This window comes from Scomber japonicus, chromosome 19, assembly GCF_027409825.1.
Source record: "Scomber japonicus isolate fScoJap1 chromosome 19, fScoJap1.pri, whole genome shotgun sequence".
Classification (NCBI taxonomy): Eukaryota; Metazoa; Chordata; class Actinopteri; order Scombriformes; family Scombridae; genus Scomber; species Scomber japonicus.
This window is the reverse complement of record NC_070596.1, coordinates 6,219,976-6,242,229: the sequence shown is the minus strand read 5'-3', so window position 1 is coordinate 6,242,229 and position 22,254 is coordinate 6,219,976. Positions and strand designations below refer to the sequence as shown.

The window sequence follows — 22,254 nt, the reverse complement described above, 5'->3', positions numbered from 1 at the left end:
CAAAGGTGTGTGTGTGTGTGTGTGTGTGTGTGTGTGTGTGTGTGTGTGTGTGTGTGTGTGTGTGTGTGTGTGTGTGTGTGTGTGTGTGTGTGTGTGTGTGTGTACGTGTGTGTGTTATTTCCCCTCTTATTCAACTTGTGATTTCCACTGTGCTAAAAAAACTAAAATCCTCCATTCAGCACTGAGAGAGTCACATCACCATGACAAAACTATGGAAATATATATTCAACAGTTTATGTAAACAGAAGCATGATAAAAGCATCACGCAGAAAGATTACATCCATTAAAAAAACACACAAAAACTAAATGAATGAACACATTTTCTTTCACTTTCCTTAAATCTTATATAATAAGTTTAAGTTTAAATCGGCAGTATTCTTCTTTAAAGAAATAAATAAATCACTTAATAGACTGTGATTCTGTTTGCCTTATAGGGTTTTCACTGTTATGGATGGTGATGTGGTGGTACGCCCACATTTCCTGTGGCTGCGCTAGTGTTGAGCTGGTTGTGGTTAAACGTAGAGAGATGAGTCCAGTGGCTTCAGGTGTCAGATTTGCAGCACAGCACATCTTTCACTGATTATATGTAATTTAGCAAACTGGTACTAAGTGAACCTCTAAACCTGCAGTCCTACTGTGGTACTTTGCTGTAACAATAAGTCGATAAATGCCCAAACCAGGGCACATTCTCTGATTGATGCCTTTGTCTTTTAATTTAGTTTTTTTATTGATTTAAAGCCACATGGTGAAGATTTATTAATGTGACTGTCTCTGGGCAGCTTTACAGCCAACATGGTTCCACCAGATTATTTACAACCCTGCACTCAGGTTGTACCAAATACGACAGAAACAGTTGAAAATGTGAGTTTTTGCTCTCAGAAGGTCAAAGTTTGTTGAAAGAGTGAAAGGAGAATCTGAAGGAACTACATTAAAATGTCCCAAAGCAAGTTGTTTAGGTAAAAAAAGAAACAGGTGGAGGTGTCTGGTGCAACTTTACCCATTTCCACAGTGCATAGAGAAGGGAAGAAGGTCCAAAAAGTCTTTTTAACTACACTATTACTATTACTACTATTTAAATACTGCTTGTAATGTGTTTTATGATGACCCCCAATGAAGGCCACAAGCCGAAACGCATTGGTCTACTAATAAAGTTGTTCTATATACTAGGTGTTGCTGGAGCTTTGTCTTTTTGGGTAAAAAAAAGAGTCAGACATGATTTCTGATGTTTGGATGCATGCACACCACAGAGGACAAGGTTGATCCTAAAAAGGTTGATCTGCAGGTTTTCCATGTCATTGAAACCCGTATAAGACAAGCACATACTGTACACACTAGTTGTTGGTGTTGCTGTTGTTGTTGGGCCAAATTAACGGGTGGATAAACAAATTACTGTAAGGTGGGTCAAAGGTTAAATGATTTCCAATTACCCCTCAGACAACAGGCAGCGATTGGACTTAAAGAGATTAACTCCAAAGTGAAATGTCAAATGTTTGAAAAATGACCTCTGAGATGACAGAAATACAGATTATTATTCGTATCCTTGTAAACTCCACCATACTCACCGGTTAGCCCATTATTATAAACTCATGCTGTGCACTGTGCAGAACTTGGGTTTCTACATTTTATCATACACTTTTCAATAATGAGCTGGAACAAGAAAAAAGCACAAAGAGCTTGTCAAGAAGAAATTTAAGAGCTGAGATTCTGAAGTTTTGAGACATTTTTCCAAATGTGTTTAAAGACAGAGACAAGCTTAATTTTTTCTTGCCAGAATTTATATTCTTTAGATGCCTTAGAGATTTTAAATTGGCACCATTGCTGTAAGGAAACAGTATTGCTCATATGGGAGAAATTAGATCAGTTTTTTACCTCAGGCCCAGAGCCTACAGGGATATGTGCTAGATGTTCTATTCATTTGCTTGACAAATTTGTCATAAAAACAACAGAATAAGCTTTGAGTTATCTTATTGTTTCCATCTAAAAACCCACCGAGGCACCACCTGAAAATAAAACACAAAACTCACAATCGACGCGACAGCTCTTCAGCAGACATCATGAGAAGTTTTCGAAAATTGGATCACAGGTCACAAAAGGAAACCAGTAATTAGATTGAGAAGGCAGCAAATCAGAAGATGATGATAAATGATGAAATTGTAGTAGTAATTTGATTTTGCATGTAATATTGAATGCTTCTACGTGGTGGTATACAGACTTGAGTTGTCGTCTACTATAAAATATCGTCTTTCTCTTCTTTTTTCCATCTGTTAATGAGTTAAATACATGACAACTATCTGTTATTGCCAGCTAAATATGAGGTCATAGAATTAAAAAGGGAAAAGGACATATTGGCTTAAGCCCACAAATAGATTATAAAACTACTAAACTGTGTAATGCTGATTAAAACATTGACTTGCTTTTACAGTTAAGCAGTGAGGGCAGCGTAATTTTAGCTTTAAGACCCAGAAGAAAGCAGAGAGCAGGGTGGGCACTGCGGCTGATAATGATGCTGTGTGGTTTACTGTCCTGGGGGCGAACAACAACAACAACACCACCACCACCACCACAAACTCAGTCAGCTGACCGATCACATGACGTCCAACTCACAAAGCAATAAAGCAGAGAGTGGATTCAAGGAAAAAGGAGAGAATAGCTGGGTAGAATACAGAAGAGAAGAGTCAAATGAAGGAATATCAGAGTGGAGTTTGGTACATCATTACATCAGAAAGGAGCTGAGAGAGATGAGAGATGACATTTTGACTTATAAGACACAAATGTTACAAATAATGTTGATTATGACTGCAGTGTATTTTCCTATGCTAGTTCCAGACTCCCGATATTGTGCACACTGGCTCATTATCATGACTTATTTGACAGCCACTGTTATTAGTAAGACATGTGTTATTATTAATGTTATTAGTTTCATCTGTGCTATCATTAATACCACTAGTTAAACCTCTTCTATCATTCAAGGCTGGATTAGGACTCCCCTCGAGCCTCCACCCCCATAATTAATGAATGTTCTAACCTTCTTCTTGTTTAGCCTTGTAGAAAAAGCAGCTTATTTGCAGGACATTTTTTATTGCAGCCACTTCTTTCAGTATCTTTTCTTTGTGTTTTCTCTTTCTTTTGGCAGCCCCGCTAAGCTTTTGGATGCCGACAGCCCTGTCCATTGTCCACTAGCTGATCATCCCCCCCCCCCCCCCCCCCCACTTGTTGATACAACCTAACCACAGTGAATTGTGGCCTGCTAACCAATCATCATTTGCCCAGTTGTCAAATTGACAAATAAAACAGTGAATCGTGAGAATTAATTTTCTTGAAAATATTCTTTTTGATAGCAACCATAATTATCAACATCAGATGAATGGGTCAAGCCTTGTGTCAGATTTCTTTGGACCCCGTTTCTCTCATCATTGAATGACCCTTTCAATCAATCAATCAATCAATCCATCAATCTTTATTTATATATACATACATGGTTCTGCTAGAAACCTCAAGCAGAACCATGCTCGAGTTGGGCGGCCATCTGCTTTGACAGGCTTGCCCTGCTTGTCCGTTGGGTAGATCCGGCAATGCTATTGTTACCGTCACAAGTTACACCTGCTATCATCAGTGGTAATAGTTATAACCTAGACTGGATTTTCAATTCCAGTTCATTAATCCTAACCCTAACCCTAACCCTAATCCAGTAACTCCTAGACTTGCCGATAAGTGCTGTTTAAACTTTGATGACTCTGACTGTCCCATCGGTTTGTTGTGTTCAGCTGTTAAAATGCAGCCAGGTGCAATTAAAACATCAGGACTATTGGAGTCATGTGTCCGGCAGGTTAAAGCACAATGCCCAGTTGTGTCTCAGCTCTTGAATAACATCGTTCTGTTCTGATTATATTTGATAAGGTTTCATGTGGCTGGATGTAATAGAATTAAGGTCTTGCACTTGAAAGGATTGGTTTATTTCTATCAGGAGAGGAGAGGCCTTGAATGACACTCTTGTTTAAGATTGACTTATTTGGGGGGGGGGGGGGGCATTTCCTGTTGAGTAGTTTGAGTCTGAGGTGAATTGTTTGTCTTATTTTCTTTGTGTGGCCATGGTGGGTAGCACTGTTCATGAAATGCACAGAATACCCATGAAACGATGAAACATTGGAAACCATCACTTTCTGTGTGGCAGTAAAGAAGCACCAGCCTGTGATCAAATGGAAATGCTTTCATGAACTGGATATACTGAGTCAGATCACTGCTGTGTGAAAGCAACCACAGACAGAGCAGAGCAGAACATATTGATTTAGATGGAAATGTCACAGATTTTTACTGCAATACGGTAAACACAATCTGTCCAGTCACTGGGTCTCATTTGTAGTGTGTAAGTGTTTAGATTTGCTTATTTAATTATGTAATACATTTCAGTTTATGTATTTTAATCTGTTTCAAGCAGTCTGTCCTTTCACCTTGATTTTTTTATTATACAGCAAAGTACTCCCTGATATTCAGTCACTGAGCTTTAGAAGGATAATAATCATTTCACGTTACCTTATTGTTGCTGTCACAAAGTGCATTTAGGGTTGAAATGTGATTTTAGTGTATTCCACTTTTAATTTGATTCAGTTTGTTCAGTGGGTCATGAACCAGCACTTTAAGCACTTCAGCTAAAACAGGCAAAGCAACGTTAGAGAAATAAAACAAAGACAGGGGACAAGTGGGGACAATGCTTATCCCAAACCCTGAATCCAGGCAAGAAATCCCTCCATGTTGGTAACAGAATCCAAAGCTACAACATACCCAATGGTCAGGCCAGCAAATCCTTTAAAAAGCCAAATTGAATCCAATCTACAAAAGTTTAAGTTTAGGTTTTTACTAAAGAAAAACCTTTCATTTGACACACTCAACTGAGGTTCCAACCTTACTAAAAAGTTCAGATGTTAGGAACTTCCTCTGAATCAGAGAGAAAAAAAACAGAATAACACATGAATAAAGCTTCTAAACAACTGTTATTGTCAATTTAAGATAAAATATAATAAGGTTAGGTAAGTCCGTAATGAATGCAATGTGTGGAAGAGTGAAGTGATGATGATGAAATGATTCCATGACACCACACTAAAATAGCAAACCTGAGTTCTATCATTATAATATCCTCCAGATTTTAATTCCCAATGCTTCGTATGTTCAGCACAGGCCTGACCCCTGCTCTTTGACCCCCTCCTCTACCTCCCAGGATCCCTACATCCATGGTGACCTTTCAGATCCAGCTGTGTTAGCTGTCTGTACAGGTGTTAGCCTTCTCCTCCCGCTGTGGGATTAGGGAGGGATTGAGGAAGCCTGGTGGGACTAACAGATGGATAAATGAATACATAAAGTGCATCTGAGTTGAGTCTGTCATATTTTCACATGTAGTTCTGGACTCTGTGGTCACTTTCAAACCAGTTTAACATACCGGACAGAAACCCTTAAATCATCAAACACACCCATTATATCATATTATGTGTGGATTTAACTGTATGTTTGTCGTAGGCATAAAAGATACTAGCCAACAAAGAAAATGTCTTGAACATGTTCTTGTTGTGTTAACCAAGGGCGTCAGGCAGTCCATTTTTTTTTGAGGGGCCACACAGATAGCATACAGAAGTGGGCTGCTTCAAGCAATGATGCAGCGCTGCTAGCCTTCTTCTGGCATGGACAAAGTGGATGTGAGCCTGAAATGGCCCACATGTCAAATAGAAAATGTGGTCCAAATGTCCCAAATAGAATGTGGACCTTTTTGGTTAAAGGTGCGGTGCTATCTGGGCACAGTTTCATAATACAATATTCACACCAAACCCAGTATTACCAGTAATTACCTGCTTTGGCTTCTCAAACCATCAGTTCCACCTGGAACTACAATTGAATGGCACTACTGTATATTGCATTTAATAGCAATGTTGAATAAGAAAATCTTAGCAAAAAGGCTCAAAATTGAGTTGTAATGTTAGCTAGTTAGCTCCTAATCTCCTAATCTCCTGTTTTGACACATTTCATTTAAATTTGAGCAACTTTGTTTTGACAGAAACAATAATAGCTTAGCTACTAATAATAGCAAAGGACAACAAGCTAACACTTATGTTAATGACTTGAGGGTTATGTGCTCCCTCAACTTGAATGGACCCAATGCAATTTAGCATCAAAGCACTGCTCAGATCTGGAGAATGTTCTTCTAAAGTCTTAAGTTGATTTCCGAAACCAAATAAGTCAGGCTGGACAATGAGGACAACCAGCACTGGCCCTGATAATCTGATCAGCAAGTCACTATTGATCACTGTCTCTGAAAAGCAAAAAGAACTTAAAACACACCAGCAACAAGAGTGGTACCCTTCAGGCCACCTGGCTGCTGTTTAGTTTCTCTTCATTGATCCTCTTGCCTTGTCGTCTCAAGTGATGGTAAACCTAGAGGATGTCTGGATAAATTGGATAATCAGGGGTCAATCTTCATCCATGTTAGTGGTTATTGATTGTTGACACCGGAGAATAGATTGGTAACGACAACAAAGACCCTCGACGGTATCTTGGAACACATGGAAAACAAATTAGTTGTCTGATCTGTTTAAAATGATCCAGAGGTCACTACAGTCAGACATAAATGTCTACTGACCTTTTGTGAATAGATTACTGTGAAACCAAAGTGTTTAAACACCAGTTTGAAAGAAATGTTTGAAATACTCATGACTTGTGGTTATCTAACCTAATGACTAATGCGTTTTTGTCTCTGAACAAACACTGACAGCTGGCATCAAACACCATGTAATCTTTACTCAGATAGTTGATTACATTTGAAACATAATTTAGCTAACTATTGCCACTATTTTACTCCCTAGCCGTTCTTGTTTGGCTGCTAAAGTAAGAATATACTTTCAGTTCATTTACACTCTCTAAGTGCCTCTTTATATTGTCATCTTTATTGTTAGCGGCCTCTGCCACTGCTGTGCATAATTTAGATTGCCTTCAGGAGCACAAGTAATTCACAGGAAAAATGATGTAATAAGTGCTAATGTAAACTAAACATTTCCTGCTCTTGCTACTTCATATTAAAAGTGTTAACTGGCTAGTCTTGTTTTGTGAAGCAACCAACAGAACTCTGGGACTGTAGTCTTGACATAATCACAGGTATCACCACATCAACCAGGACTGAATTCATAGGATTATAAAACATCTTTATACTTGCTTGTACTTGTACATACAGTAGTAGCCACTTCAAAGTTCCCCTCCAAGCTGAATGCCAGCTGAATGGCAGCTGACTCCCAGCCAAGTTCCAGCCAAGTTCCAGCTGAGTTCCAGCAGCTGGAGAGACCCCCTCCTTCTCCTGGGCGTGTCTATCTTTTCCTGTAAACCCACCTATTCATTGTAATACAGGGTTTGACCAGAAGATGGCGCTTCTGTCACAAACTAGCCCACATTCTCATGTTTTAGGAATTGTTACTGTCAGGTCATCCAGATTCATCGAATCAAATCAAAAAATTAAATAACCTACTGACTACTGATTATTTTGTTATTTGTTTTGAATCTAACACAAAAAACGGAAAAAAGCCTTTTCATATTTTAATTTTAGGCTCAGATAAATAATACGAAATGACAAAAACGGGCCACAGGACTTATTTGATTTTAGACAATTATACAGCACATATGTGCCAGCCAACCCCGGTCTATTCAGTGCATGCGTCAAGACAGGTAAACCCAGCCACCTTATTAGCATTATCATTTCATATCAACCTTTTGTTTGGGCTTAATGGGCCATTTGGTTCCATTGTCACACAAATCACACACAGAGATCAGAATAGTGTTCATGGACGTCGGAACTATTTTCTGAGAGGGGTCACTGTGAGCTTTCATAGTAGTCAAATCTCTCCTGCGTCATGGTGCTGCAGCCAGGTTTTCAGCCTGCGCAAGGCTGAGAAAGAGCGCTCAGATGCCGCGACAGATATGGGCCAGACAGAGTTTAATGAGCATTAATTATATGAAAAAGATAAATATAAGTCAGACAAATTGAGTTTACATTCAGATTTGTTATTATTATTACAGTAGCTAACTAGTTAATTAAGTATTGGTGTAAAACTGAAAACTCAACCGCACATATGTGCTGGACGGAGAGGGGGCACTACACACATCTACAACTACACCCCTCACTCACTTAGAAAAGATGTAAAAATGAAAACTCAACCACACATACAGTAGCATATGTGCTTGATATAGTGGGGGCACAAACAGTGTCTTGATCTTGATTTTCAGTGGGGGAGGTGTCCAGCTCGAAGGTGATGGGTTGAGGGGGATGGTTGCAGTGCTGTCCCATTGTCTTTCAAAGCGAATGCCCCCTGCCCCCCGTCCCCCGCTGGCCCGCACTCACATTACCTCAAAACCCAAGTGTACTCAAGCACAATTGCCTCCGACACATGCGTTGCGCAAAAGGCGCACATAACGCGTGCTGCGCCGGTAACACACAACACAGCTGATCAGTTAACACAACGCACTATGATTAAAAAGTACAAGCATGTTCTTCTGAGTCATGCCTGAGTCATGCAGTAGCCTGCTACAGATACTTGTGTAAAAAAGACGCACTGATTTCATTCATGCTCGCAGCCTCTCCAGCGGAGCAGCTACAGAACAGACTTAATTTAACTGAATGTCTTAGAAGTCACCAAATGACTTGCTTTAACGAATTTCGTTAGTTTATATAATGCAGATTTGTAAAATATTAGTTTTATGAGGGTCACAGTCACAGACTGTAGAAACTTAGCATTTCATAATTGTGGTAACAGCGGTGCAGCAGATGTAATGAAGTCCACGCAGCACGCTGGATGCAAACTAATATTAAGCCTATAGCCTATTCATTATAATGTCCATGGACATAAATTGAGTTATTTTGCCTTAATAATGATAAAATAATACACAAAAAAATGGTTGGATTGGGAACCCATATAATATTAACACTACGTATTAAATAGCGCGTCCTTTTTTAAATCAGACTGGGTTTGTCTCATGGGCTATTTCTTGGTTTGACAGTGACAGTGACAGTGATCAGTCAGAGGAATTGTTAAGTGTCCGCGAGTGTTTCCTGTGACACACAGTGTCCTGTCAGATGTACGGCAGCTTCAATTGCATCTTTCTAATGGATTAACTATATTGTAACCTTCATTCGGCGAGTTTATACAGAAGAAAAGAAGTAAAACAAGTAATATTAGTGTATATAATATTTAGCCTTGTATTTTAATCAGGTTTAATCACAAGGTTGTAACGTGATGAATCCAGTTAATTTTTTAAATCGTTGGACAGCCTAGTCTTTTCTATGAGCAGAGGGTCTAAACACACTGCTCCTCCCCGTGGATAAATGAGGCATTGCAGCTGGTTTTCACTCGGGCAGCATAGGGGCGTTCCCAGTCGGGGTCTCATTGACCACGTCATCGCGGGGGGATCGCATTTCCCCCCTGCTTCCATTATCGGCCAGCCAAGGACCGGTCAAGGACCAGTCAAGGAGCCATCAAGGAAACACGGGAACTTTGAAATGGCTTCATCTGTACTTGTATTAGAGCCCCCTCTCCATCCACCATTTAGAGTTGAACTGACTTCTGTTTGTTGACATGTCTAAAGATAGACTTAAAGAAACTTGTTTTACAAAGTTTAAGGCATGCTATGGTGCTTTGCTTTCATGATATGAGTGTTAAAAGGCTTTGGGAAGCTACTTTAAACCACAGCGAGCATTTATGTCAAGTAACCACAGCAAGACGAGACAGATTAATCCTGTCAGTGTTGATCAATAATTAACACGGAAAAGGCCAAGCTGCCATCACTCCCCAGCTGCTTTCAGAAATCTTTAATAAAAACAATCCATCCACAGCTTATGCTGGGGTGTTTCTCTGTTCAAATTAGTGTTATTAGATTAAAAAAATGATCTTAAAGTCATTTTCCTGATTGCCTTGAAACATTTAACTGATGGGTTTTTGGTGGATTTGCCTCAAATTCCTCAAAAATCTGTTTGCCTCCGGTCATATAAAATGAGAAACCTATCATGTTAGTGTGCAACTCCAAAATCTGAGAATACACCTAATTTGGAAATCTAACTTGGATTTGGATTAGACATGCTGAGCTGATATTAATTACTTTTGGATTTAATTAAAGGATCACCGACTCATTTTGTATAAAGATCTTTATTCATCGGCAGTAATGCGTAGATAATGAGATATAGAGGATAACATGAAGCACAAGCAGTTGATCCTGTCTCTCTCTTATAGTGTGGTTGAATATCTAATATTGGATTAAAAAACAATTTCACAAATATGCAGTGAATCATCATGTTTCGTCCTCTGTGCCTCTCCCACTCTTTCTTATATTTTCTCCATAGGATGTTATTTAGGATTCAGAGACTCCTCTGCTGTATAATACCTGGAAATACCAAAAACTCATAATATATATGATTTATTTACACTGCAGTTCTAAGCAAATTGCAATCTCCAGAGTTAAAGATGGGACATAGACATCATTAAAACATCTTAAACAGCTTAAGAAAAATGTAAAAATGGATTTGAAAGGGACAATTTTCATGTTTTTGATGCTATTATTGTCAGCATTGTTCAGCCATTCAGTGTGTTATAGTAGTCACCTTTCAGTAGGTTAGCTTTCATTGTCAGTGATGGCATCCAAAATTTCAGTGCTGTCTTTGAATTATCTGCCTATTGTATGCATAAGGTATTCACAGGAAACAATGCAGCATGTTATCCAGTGTTACAGTTGGTTTCTTTTCATTTCAGATGTGTTCAAGGTGCAGTGTGTAGAATTTAGCGGCATCTAGCAGAATAGACTTGGCCAAAATGGAATATAATCTTCATAACATGTTTTAATTAGTGTAAAATCTCCTGAAAATAAGAATTATTGTGTTTTTGTTACGTTAGAATGAGCACTTTATATCTACATAGTGAGCAGGTCCTCTTCCATGGAGCAAACCATGTTGCACAGCCATGTTTCTACAGTTACCCAGAACTGACAATCCAAACACTGGTTGTAGAGAGGTCACCTGCTGAGGCAACTGTATTTGCGAGACCATGATATCATAAGATCATACATGAATGTATCTTATCAGGCTTCAAGTTATGCGGTTAGACCAATCAGCGTCCTATAATGATTCTCGTGATCTTGAGATCTCACAAATCCAGCTGCCTCACAAGGTAAGGCGGTGATTGACAGATAGCTCATCCTATCATCTGCCAAGTTGTTTTTGAAAATGCCTTTCCTTTTCCCAACAGTTTCCATGCTTTCAACTCCTCAGCAAGGTGACAAACCTAACTGTGCTCTGCTTCTCTAAAGGTGTGTGTTTAACAGCACTATAAACAGATACATCAATTGGTCTACCTTTGTATCTCTTAAAAGGTAGTTGCTCAACCATTGTTTGCTGTAGTATTAAATCACAGGTTTTGTCAAATCAACCTGGACTGAAATCTTTAGGATAACAGCTTTGAGAGAGGGTTTAAAAGCAGAGGCTGTGTTAGCTGACCTGAAGATAAGTGGTACAGCAAAGTACTTAGTCACAGTAAGTTTTTAAGAAACAGTAAAACAGTTGAAAGAGCCAAGTTGGAAGACCCACGAGGCCTCTTAGAAGAATAAGGTATTAGAAGTTCAGTTATGCTCCAATGCCAGACCAAAGAAGGCCTGGCTTGACTTAAAAATGAGTTCTAAAAGTGATGACAGATTTCTGGTTACAATTCTGTTTTTAAAAGTTAGGGGACATCTAAGCAGTTATGCAGTGAAAAAGGCTTGCTAATGTCAGTAAGCATAAATTCTCGTTTCACATTCAGGTTATATTCATAATGGAATCATATTTGTACATTGTTGCTGCAAACAGGCTGTACTACACTCTCATCTGCACTTTCTCTTGCTTGCTTGCTGAATACACAATGTGTAATAAATCTGTGTGTGTTTAGAGCAGCACAAGACTGAATGGTTGAAATTACACTCAGGGTCTGTCAGATGGATTTATGCTTCTCTGTAGAGGTGTAGTGATTTATAATGTAGTTCAGTGTAGGGTTTAACCCGCTGATAGTAAAAGAAACACCATGACGCAGGATGCATGTGTTGCAAGTTATGTTTTGCATTATGTACATCCATTAGGCTATATACCTGAAGTACTGGGATGGAGAGTGACAAAATGGTTCTACAAGATCAGACAATATACATCATTCAACGGCTTCATTTGGGCTTCACTCAACAAGCACAACCTGCATTGCAAAAACAAAAACTTCTCCAGGCTAAATGTCAAAATACTACACATGGCTTCCAAAGAAACCCATTTCTGTTTCCAATGACTGTCACAAAAATGACTCATATGATTCTAATCTGTCACATCTATGGTTAAGGTTCATCAACTGAAACTACTTTGTAAAGTAAGTGAAAGGTGACTGTCATGGTTCAAAGAAAAGTCAAAGCTCCAGCAACACTTGTAGTATAGGAGAACTTTATTCACAGACCAACGCCGATATGCAAGCCACAAGCCTAAACATGTTGGTCTAATAATAAAGTTCTCCAAGACTACAAGTGTTGCTAGAGCTTTGACTTTCTTTAGACTTTTTTCCCTTCTCTATTTACCTTGGAAGTAGGTGAAGTTGTGCCAGAAACCTCCACCCTGTTTCTACATGGTTCAAAGAATCCAAAGTTGGTAGAAGATAAGATGTGAACAGTGGTCTCATGTGTCAAGATCAACCATATTATCGCCATGTTGTTGCTCTCAAACACGTAGAAGCATCTGCAGTTTAAGCTGACTAATCACATTTCCTGTATAACTTCTGATGTGGTGTTACTTTTTTGTCAACTCTGGTGGTTTCAAATTATAAATGATGGTTTATCAGTGTTAATGGTCTCAGTCTGCCCGACTCTACTTCCTTCTGCTGATGCATCTGTTCCGTTTTCACATTTTTTGTTGTTGTTAGTGTCTTTCCTCTCTATCCTTTCATTCAAGTTTCATGTTGGTTGGTCAGTTGGTCCACCACCTAAAGCAAATGTTAACATGCTAACACGCTAAACTAAGATAGTAAACATAGTCAGTATTATAGTAACATTGTCATAGTGCGTCATATCAGCATGTTGATGTTAGCATTTAGCTCAAGCAATACTGTGCTTACGTACAACCGACCAGAGCTGCTAGCATGGTTGTAAAATCAGATAATCAGATTACTGGAAAATTGTGTGAAAACTTCCAGACAGAACAGGAAGTCCGTATTTTTCATGTTCTCAGTCAGCATTTTGTAGCTGTGAGATCAGTCAGTGACGTAGTAAAGATGAAGCTAGATAAGAACATGCTGCGTAATAACTAATGCTGTTGATGTGTACAGATGTAGAATTTAATATATCTGTGACGATTGTGAAAGAAGTCTGCGGATATGTTTCTCAGAAGTTACAAGTGGTGCATTTAAAGTTTTTCTTTAGTATAATGTGTCATATTTTAGGAGCTTATAATATTAAATAAAATTGACAATATTCAATAAAAAAATGTCTGTTTTATACAGTGAATGCACAGTCTCAGTGTGTAATGATGCCTGATATAACAGCAGATCATTCAGGACCAAATGTCACAACAACACAACCCAGGCATTTAATGGATATCCCAAATCTATACAAATGTAAGATTATTTATGAAGCTGGAGTGTATCTGAATCAGACTGAAAGCAGTGATGTCTGTTCTTATGTCACAGATATGAGGAATAACAGAGGAAGAAGAGCAGAACACCACTTGCTGATAGACATTGATGTGATATTGACACTGATCAGATCTCCTCATTCACACTCACTCATGTCATCTCTGTGCAGCAGGACTGGATTGTTGTAGACTCTGCACTCTCTTTCCTAAAGTGTGTGACTGCTCATACATTTTTAATGGCTTGTTGTGTTTTATGTGTTTTGCTTGTTATTGAGATAGAAGCTTGAGTAGGCACTTGGGAAAAAATCCTACACAACCTGAATTAGGGCTGGGCGATATATCGAGTATACTCGATGTATCGCGGCTTGTTCTCTGTGGGATGTAGAAAATGACTATATCGTGAATATTCGAGTATACATTCAATTTACACGCAGTTTGTTTTTCGTCGCGGCCCGTTGAACTACAGGTTTCTCTCACTCTCTCATCTCTCCGCACAGAGAGATAAAACAAGCGCACCTAGGTACGTACATCACATTCTGTTGTGCGTGCAACGTCATATGCCCGGTAGCATGTAGCAGCAGTAGCAGCGATCTCAGGTCGCGGGAGCAGCAGGTGATATGGACAAGTGGAGGAGGGAGATTTAATAAAACAATTCAGGATCCATCATCTGGCGGTGGTTTGGGTACAAGAGGGAGGACGTTGAACAACAAACCGTAATATGTAAAGTATGTCATAAAAGCGTCACCACAAAAGCTGGTAGTACAACAAAGTTATATCACCATGTGTGCTTGAAACTCTGCAAGAGCACATCTCCGGCCAGTGACATATTGAAGAAAGTGCCGAAGCAACCAGCACTGACGCAACTGAGTCTGGCGTCTTCTTTTTCCAGAACAGCAATACGACTAAAACAGTCAAAAACAGAAGGAGATAACGTCCGCAGTAACACCACACACAGAGATAGACATGGCCCCAGTGAGTGTGGTTAAAAGCCCGGATTCAGAAAGATCATCGACACACTTGATATAATCTACCTAGCAGAGACAGCTCTACCTTTATATCCTAGTGGCATTATGCACAAAATGTGCACTTTAATTTAGTGTTATTTTGATGTGTCATATTAGTTACATCATGCATAAAAGACACTTTATTTGTTTTGAAATGACATGTTTGTGCCACTGCTTAATAACTCTTTAATAAATACAGTTTTGATGAATTTGTTTAGTTGTGATTTACGCTTTTGGCATGAATGTTTAAAATCGGCATATATTAATGTAGTATGAACAATGTTTTAACGTAGAAACGTAGAATCATCATACTGGCATGATTGTATGCATCAAAGTGTTAATTCAAGGCTAAGGCAAAATATCGAGATATATATCGTGTATCGTGAAACGGCTTAAAAATATCGGGATATTAATAAAAGGCCATATCGCCCAGCCCTAACCTGAATGTAACAAAGCTGTGAAGCAATATATTTTGTAATCAGTAAACATAATATTGGTGCTAAATCAATAGCCACTTTAGTAGGTACACCTAACTAAACATTTAAAAAACATTTCAGCATAAGGTAATACTGATGATTTATTGCAGAGTTCTTTTATTAGATTGGAGTAGCTTATAAAACTGGCAAATGAGTATATTTTATGTCTTTAATAGTAATATTATTGTCTTACCCTCAATAGGATGACTATAAAGCTACTACTACTACTACTACTACTACTACTATTAAGTCACTATATTTTTCTGTCAAAGGTACCCTGTGGAGTTTCTGACCACTAGTAGTGCTACAGACCAATGCAGGGGGCGTGATACACGTGTTTTGGGGAGAAACAGTGAGTGTAAACATAAAAAGATAAAAATGTAATCAAACTGCTACCCTTTTCATGTCATTTTAAATTTTGTTTCTATGGCTTTTTCAAAGACCACATTTAGGGTCATGTTCTTTAATTAATCTGTAGAATCATCAAATTCAAAAATTCTAAATGTGTTGATGAAAATATATTATTCATTTGTTAGAATATTTCATGAATGTAGGAATCAGATCAGAATGAAAAGTCTTTTTACTACTGTTTTCCTCACGTTTCTCAGTGCAGCATAAGGAAATATATTTAAAAAACCACACAGAAAAGAATGAACATACATTTTTAAATAAATCCCCATTTATGCTATTCTACTCTGTTTAGTTGTTTGTTGTCAGGGTTACTGTAAGTGGTGCTGTTCCCTGCAGTCAGCTGACCGAGCTGCTGTTGACTGTTTTACCCTCAGGGAATCATGGCTGACACACTGATCACACTACAAACATTCCTGGTTTTCCACCAATGACGACAGATCAATAAGCTCCACAACGCCCCCTTGTCTCAACCCCAACCTCTCACCTCTTGAGGGTTTCATCAATACCAGGACGGACAGATGCTAAATGTGTCAGAGAGAGAGAAGAAAGAAAAAATAAGGTCTATCTGTTTGCTGTCATGTGGTGCTCCCACAGATAAAAGACATCTAACTGAGTTAGAAGGACTGTTTAGAGGACCGGACCAGTGGGTTTTTCACATACAGAACATTACGGCAGACCATTTCTGAGGTAAAACTATTTTAGATTTGTGTTTTTCTTAGACAGGGAGCCATTGGTTTCAGCTCATAAATCCATCAGGAGGATTTGTTATTGCTGTCAAGTCATATTATTGTTATGCGGTAATGTATTTGAAAAGATCTTTGTGTTAATGTGCAGTTGGGAACATAACAGAAACACATAAAGATAAATGTACTTTACTATGTGGCCACAGAGCTGCTGAGTAAAAGACTAAGAGTCTGCAGTCATTTTTATTCAGTACACATCAGAAAATTAAGTTTTTACTTTTATAAAAATGAAGGGACAACTTGGCTATTTCTAAGTCTAACCACAAGTGGGTCACAAGACATTTTTTCTCAGGGTGGTGCCAGAAGAAAGTTCATATTGTTGCATATATCAAAATGGTTTGACTTCTGTATGTGGGCTATTTTAGGACATCTCATACTGTATTCACCTTGTCAGGTGCAGCTTGACACCAAGCCCCCAGGAAGAGCACTAGGCTTTGAAGTGTTAGACATAGTGTCTAAACTGTGGAATTACAACTTCTAGGTCTTACAAGGACCTAAAAAGAATTCCTGTAATGCAGGAGATACATTTTTTGAGGGTCACACAACCCCCACAAAAAGACCTGTTCCTCCGAATTTGATCTATTTGGATCAAAAACAATCAGGAAATTTAGAAGAGCTGCATGATTGAATTGTTTTATCCCCCCTCAAGTTAGCTGGAGGGCTAAACCATGAAGAAAGCTGTCTCAGCTGGCGGAAATCTCTAGTGAGCATGCTATATGGGTGCTTGAGCCCATAGAGCATCTGATGTAAGATGTAAGCAGGTTATGTAAATAGTAACATGCCTATATAGTATAAATGTTAACCACAACTTAACTAATCATGGAATGTAAAACTCGGTAATGCCACATATGCAACATGTGCTTTACAGTTTTTGCATGTTACTATGCTAACATTAACACCTTACAGATGCAAAATGCTAATACTTAACGTTTGTGTAATATGCAAGTATTTAGGATTTTTGCACATTAAATCTTCAGCATGCTATGTTAGAATTCATAAAGTACTTTGTGTTTGATGCTCAGGCAGTAGATAGGTAGGACATCAGTTGGCTCCTCATGCCTGTGTGTGTCATTTAGAGGAAAAACGGAAGTCGCTTTGATCGTCTGCCAAATGTATGTCATGTAAAATACTTTTTGTGTGGACTGCATTACTATTTCCATTGTAGATTACGGGACATGTGTAAAAACATAACTGATAAAGCTAATTAAATGTGTTTCAGTGTGGTTGGTGAATGACGCCACTCTGATTCTCACTGTACTGTCTGAAGTACATTGAGGTTATTGTGAGGAGATCAGAGCTCCGGGGTTGGTCACTATCCTCCTTATAATAAAGCACAGTGTTATACATGCTTCCTCTCAGCTGAGTGAATTAGGGTCTTATGATCACTGGTCTAAATATACCACATTTGGCCTCGAGGCAAACAGAGAGAAAGAAGATGGTCCCAGACTACAACTGACTAAGATACAGGAACACATTTTTTCACATGAGAAAACTGCATTCCTCATCATTAAATGAAGATGCTTAAGAGTAGTGTTTACTAAAATAAGTGGACTGTACTGGTCCATTTACCAAATTGCTGTTCATGACCACATAGCGGGATGAAGTCTGAGGATGTTTTTCTGTCAACAACTGGAGGTTAGATTAACATCAAATTGACTTTAGGTAGGAGCGCCCTGGTGGTTGAGTGGTTAGAGCGCATGCCACATAATCGCAGTTCACCCCCCCCCCCCCCCCCTCTCTCCCTGTTTCCTGTCAGCATCTCTGCCAGATACTATCTAAATAAAGGCAAAAAGCCCAAAATAAATCTTTACTTTTTTTTATTTTGGTACTCATGATCCCCAGTAGACATATTCTAGTGACTTTGGTGACCCCTGACCTTTCCTGTAGTGCCGTCATCAGGGCAAAATGTTCACTTTTATCCATGAAATATCTAAATCTGATAGTTTGGTTTGTATTAATTTTGGTTTTCTCTAAAAAAAAACCCCCAGCAGAATCAGCATGTGTGTGTATGTGTAGTTGGGTAGAAGTATAAAACAGCATACTTTAGTTAAATAAAAGTTAAATACAAGTATATCAAAGTTGTACTATGCTTTGATATCATGCAGTTTTTTGTTATGTGATGTTCACTTGTTTTACTGCTCAAAATGAACAGATTCCTAGATTTTTGCTGTGAATAATATACATGAGTCAAGTGAGAGTTTATATATATTCAGCACTTTTTCACATAGACTCTTTCCCACCCATACTTAATGCTCAAACACACACACACACACACACACACACACACACACACACACACACACACACACACACACACACACACACACACACACACACACTCAAAGTTAGCATTTTCCCAGACATTCATATTCTGGTCAGGACGACCCTCTGATCGTCACTCCCATAATTCAACAGTGGATAGTACAAGTACATATAGACTTCTTCTTCTGTCACTTGGTACTTTTACTATTCATCTGGTAACGTTTGGCATGTGAAACTGATCATATCAGCGTTTGCTCGGTTTCCTCTTTTCTTCTATCTCATTAATCGTGTGATTTGCTGCTTTTTCACACACTCATCTGTGAGAGCTCAAGCTATGAGTCTGTCTGCATGTTCGTCTGTGTTAACATGCGTCTCTGTCTGTTTTCGACAGGTTTATTGCGGTCATCACTATGACTGATGGGGATTATGACTACCTTATAAAGCTCCTTGCCCTGGGGGACTCCGGCGTGGGAAAAACCACCTTCCTGTACCGATACACAGACAACAAGTTCAACCCCAAGTTCATCACCACAGTCGGCATCGACTTCAGGGAAAAGAGAGTGGTAAGTTTCCCATCTTATACATGAACTACTTTTAGGAACAAAAGCAGGGAAATGTGTGCAAGTTTTTGGTAGGGGTGTAGATATTTCTGTTGCTCTTTCTAGTTTTGAATTGCAGCTAATTCATCTTCAAACTTTATCTCAAGTGGATGTAAGTTTTTCTGATGTCCACACACATACATTATACATAAATGATGGGAGTTTGGTTACCATAGTTACCGTGGCATTTGCCCAGGCATTTCCTTAGGGCTTTACTTATCAAGGAACAAACAGTGGGTCGGGTCAGGTCTGGATTTTCTGCTGCTTTACTCCCACAGCTACTGCTGAGCTGAGTCACAGTCAGGTTATTTTAACTTTTGCACAGAGATCAAACCTGGGTCAGAAACACCAGTAACCCAGGATGAATTATCTGTGGGAAATGGCTTTGTTTAACTAGATAGATGTTGGAACAGTGGTTTCCAAACTTTTTGGCAAATGATCCAAAAGAAACAGAGCAATGTCTACTTACAACTCATTACAGATTGTTGCTCTAGTGCAAACATTTGAGAGCAGCTTATAGCCCAAGAGTGTTTTACAGGATTTGAAGAGGGGTTTCAGAGCTATCCAATATTTCACAGGTGGGAAAAAAGCAAAAAATTGGACCCTAACCCTAACCCTAATCCTTTTTACCCACTGTGGCACTATTAGCACTGAGGATGACAATGTTGCTACGTTGGACAGTCCACCACTTTGGTCCAGACAAAAATATCTCAAACTTATTTTAATGAGGCATTCTTTGGCCTCGGGATGAATCCTAATGATGTAGTGATCCTCTGACCTTTCCTTTAGTGCCATCATAAGGTTTTTTAGTGAAATGTCTCAACAATTGGATGGATTGTCATGGAATTTGGTACAGATGTTTGGGCCTGGCATAATAATTACGTTATCGACTTATCATACAATACGATAATTATCGACATAATCATCATATGTACTTATCATATGACCTTGATCATATTTTAAGCTCAATATTGCCACACTTCGCATTAGCAGTTAAGAAGCTATTCATATCACATTGGTTAAGCAAGTAGTGTCCTCCATTCCTCACTGTGCAGTCCTGAGTGGAGACTGTAGAAGCATTAAAGGTAAATAACCATAATGGCAGTCTGTGCTTTTACAGAAGTGTAGCACCCACTCTCCAATCCCACCCGCCACCCCCCACCCCCCTTGCATTATTATGCTATTATATCATCATTATGTCAGTGGTATAAAATTATCTTCAAATGACAATAATATCATTTATCACGATTGTTCCTAAGACAATATATAGTCCACCAAAATTACTTATTGTGACAGGTCTATAGATGTTTATGTTCTCCTCAGGATGAACACCATTTCTTTTTATTTTGTCCAATTTGTCTTTGTCTTTAATGTCTTAAGAAATTAATGATCTGCATTTATTGCTGATTAGGAAATTTTAGAATGCTGACATGCAAAACCAATGTCACCAGCACATTAGCACTGTTATGTTGTTGTCATGTTAGCTGATTTTAGAATTTAGTCCACTGTGTCTAAGTACAACCTCACAGAGCTGCTAGCATGGCCGCAGACTCTTAGTTTTGTTTCATTCTAAATGTATCTTTTGAGTAAGTCTTCCAAACTAAACAACAAAATAAGATGATTCCCAACTCATATGAGTAGTTTTCAAGTACTGGAGGTTTTATACTCAAAAGATTGATTTAAAAACTAGAGACTTGCTGAAAACATTTAGTCCTTTTACTGGGACCTTGTGAGGATATAACATGCCCAGACATCCTTGTGTAAGATCCAGTTATCGAATCAGAGTGGGTGGGGGTGTCAGTGGTCACCTTGGTGCCGCTCTGTCTTCCAAGTCTAAAATACTGATAGTGCTGCTTTAATCCCTGTGCTCCAGATGACTCATAGGGTTGATTATCGTTCCTCACTTCCTCTGTGCGTGTGTGATGTTGTGATGTGCTTGCGTGTGTTGGTGTGTGTTAAGATCGCACCCTATTTTCAAGCTGTTATATCGAGAGTCAAAGAGAAACAGACAGATGTGTGATGACAGCTGTAATTCACTGCTGTCAGTGGCTCCTCTCAGGGTCTTTATGGGACCTGAAGCTGAATAAAAGTTTATTTAGTCTTCATTCTCTAGCATGAATACTAAACAAACTTGTATTCAGCCAGGTCATTTAATGGACAGTTTTGATCGATCCTCCTTTTGGAACTGATGTTGACTTTTCCTAGATCCTGGCTCAAGACTAAAGGTGGCTTGGCTTTTGCAGTCATTGACCCTGTTGACACCTGTCATTAACATGTGTGTGATCCGATCACAAGTGGACAGCTCTAAGTACGTCACATCACACCTGGCATTAGAAAGCGTCTCCACATGCATCTCGATTGACTGCCTATGATGTTACTTCCCCACTCTATAGGCAAATGAGATTTTACATAACTTCCATTTGCAAAGTCCAAATGTATTTTTGTTTTAACTGGCATGCGGCAGCAATGCACTTCCTGTGCCTAGTATGCCAGAAATTAATAGAAGAAGTCTGCAAAAACCTTGGTGTGTGGGTACAATCAAAACTCTTCGGCCCAAATGGGAATAAGACCAAGTATTTCGTGAGAATCTTTTTTTTGTGGTTTCTTCTTGTTGTTTTTCACTTTAATAGAACAGCAGTGATGCCAATGAGTATGTACTTCTGCTTAATCAGAGGTCATCTCAGTGCATCCCCAATGTGTCTTGAGTGCATTGAAACCCATCCTTAGAGCTGTCCACTTGAGATCAGATCATCCAAGACACATGTGAGGATCTTGTAAACTGCAATTTATCGAAATAAAAGTTTTGGTTTTGCCTTGCCTTTTAGTTTAAAAATTGGTCCCATTCTTGCAAAAAAACCTGTGAAGTGTGACAGCCTTTTCAGTCTTATTTCTTGTCCGCTCAAGCATGAAAGTAGATTGAATATCTCGCTTAGAAAAAGTTAAACAGTCTAAAACAAATGGTGTTTGACAAGATTATTTCGTAAAAAGAGGATTAATTGTTCAAGAAGAAGATATCGTGACTGTCTTGATGATGAGCTGGGTAACATTTGGAATACAGGCAGACAGCAAACTTATTCTTTGATTAGATACTTTGTTTTAATAATATTGTGAGCTTTT

At 38.8% G+C, this 22,254-nt stretch overlaps 2 protein-coding genes across 2 annotated transcripts in view; one reads left to right on the top strand and one right to left on the bottom strand.

Moving 5' to 3' along the window:
* pum3 (pumilio RNA-binding family member 3) overlaps positions 1-22,254 on the bottom strand; it is a 260,316-nt gene that overhangs the window by 76,218 nt on the left and 161,844 nt on the right. The window lies entirely within an intron of this gene.
* rab27b (RAB27B, member RAS oncogene family) overlaps positions 1-22,254 on the top strand; it is a 61,671-nt gene that overhangs the window by 32,777 nt on the left and 6,640 nt on the right. The window contains exon 2 of the mRNA XM_053339700.1: positions 18,930-19,101. Within this exon, the coding sequence (XP_053195675.1) occupies positions 18,949-19,101 (153 nt within the window). The 5' untranslated portion in view covers positions 18,930-18,948. The remainder of the gene's footprint in view (positions 1-18,929; positions 19,102-22,254) is intronic.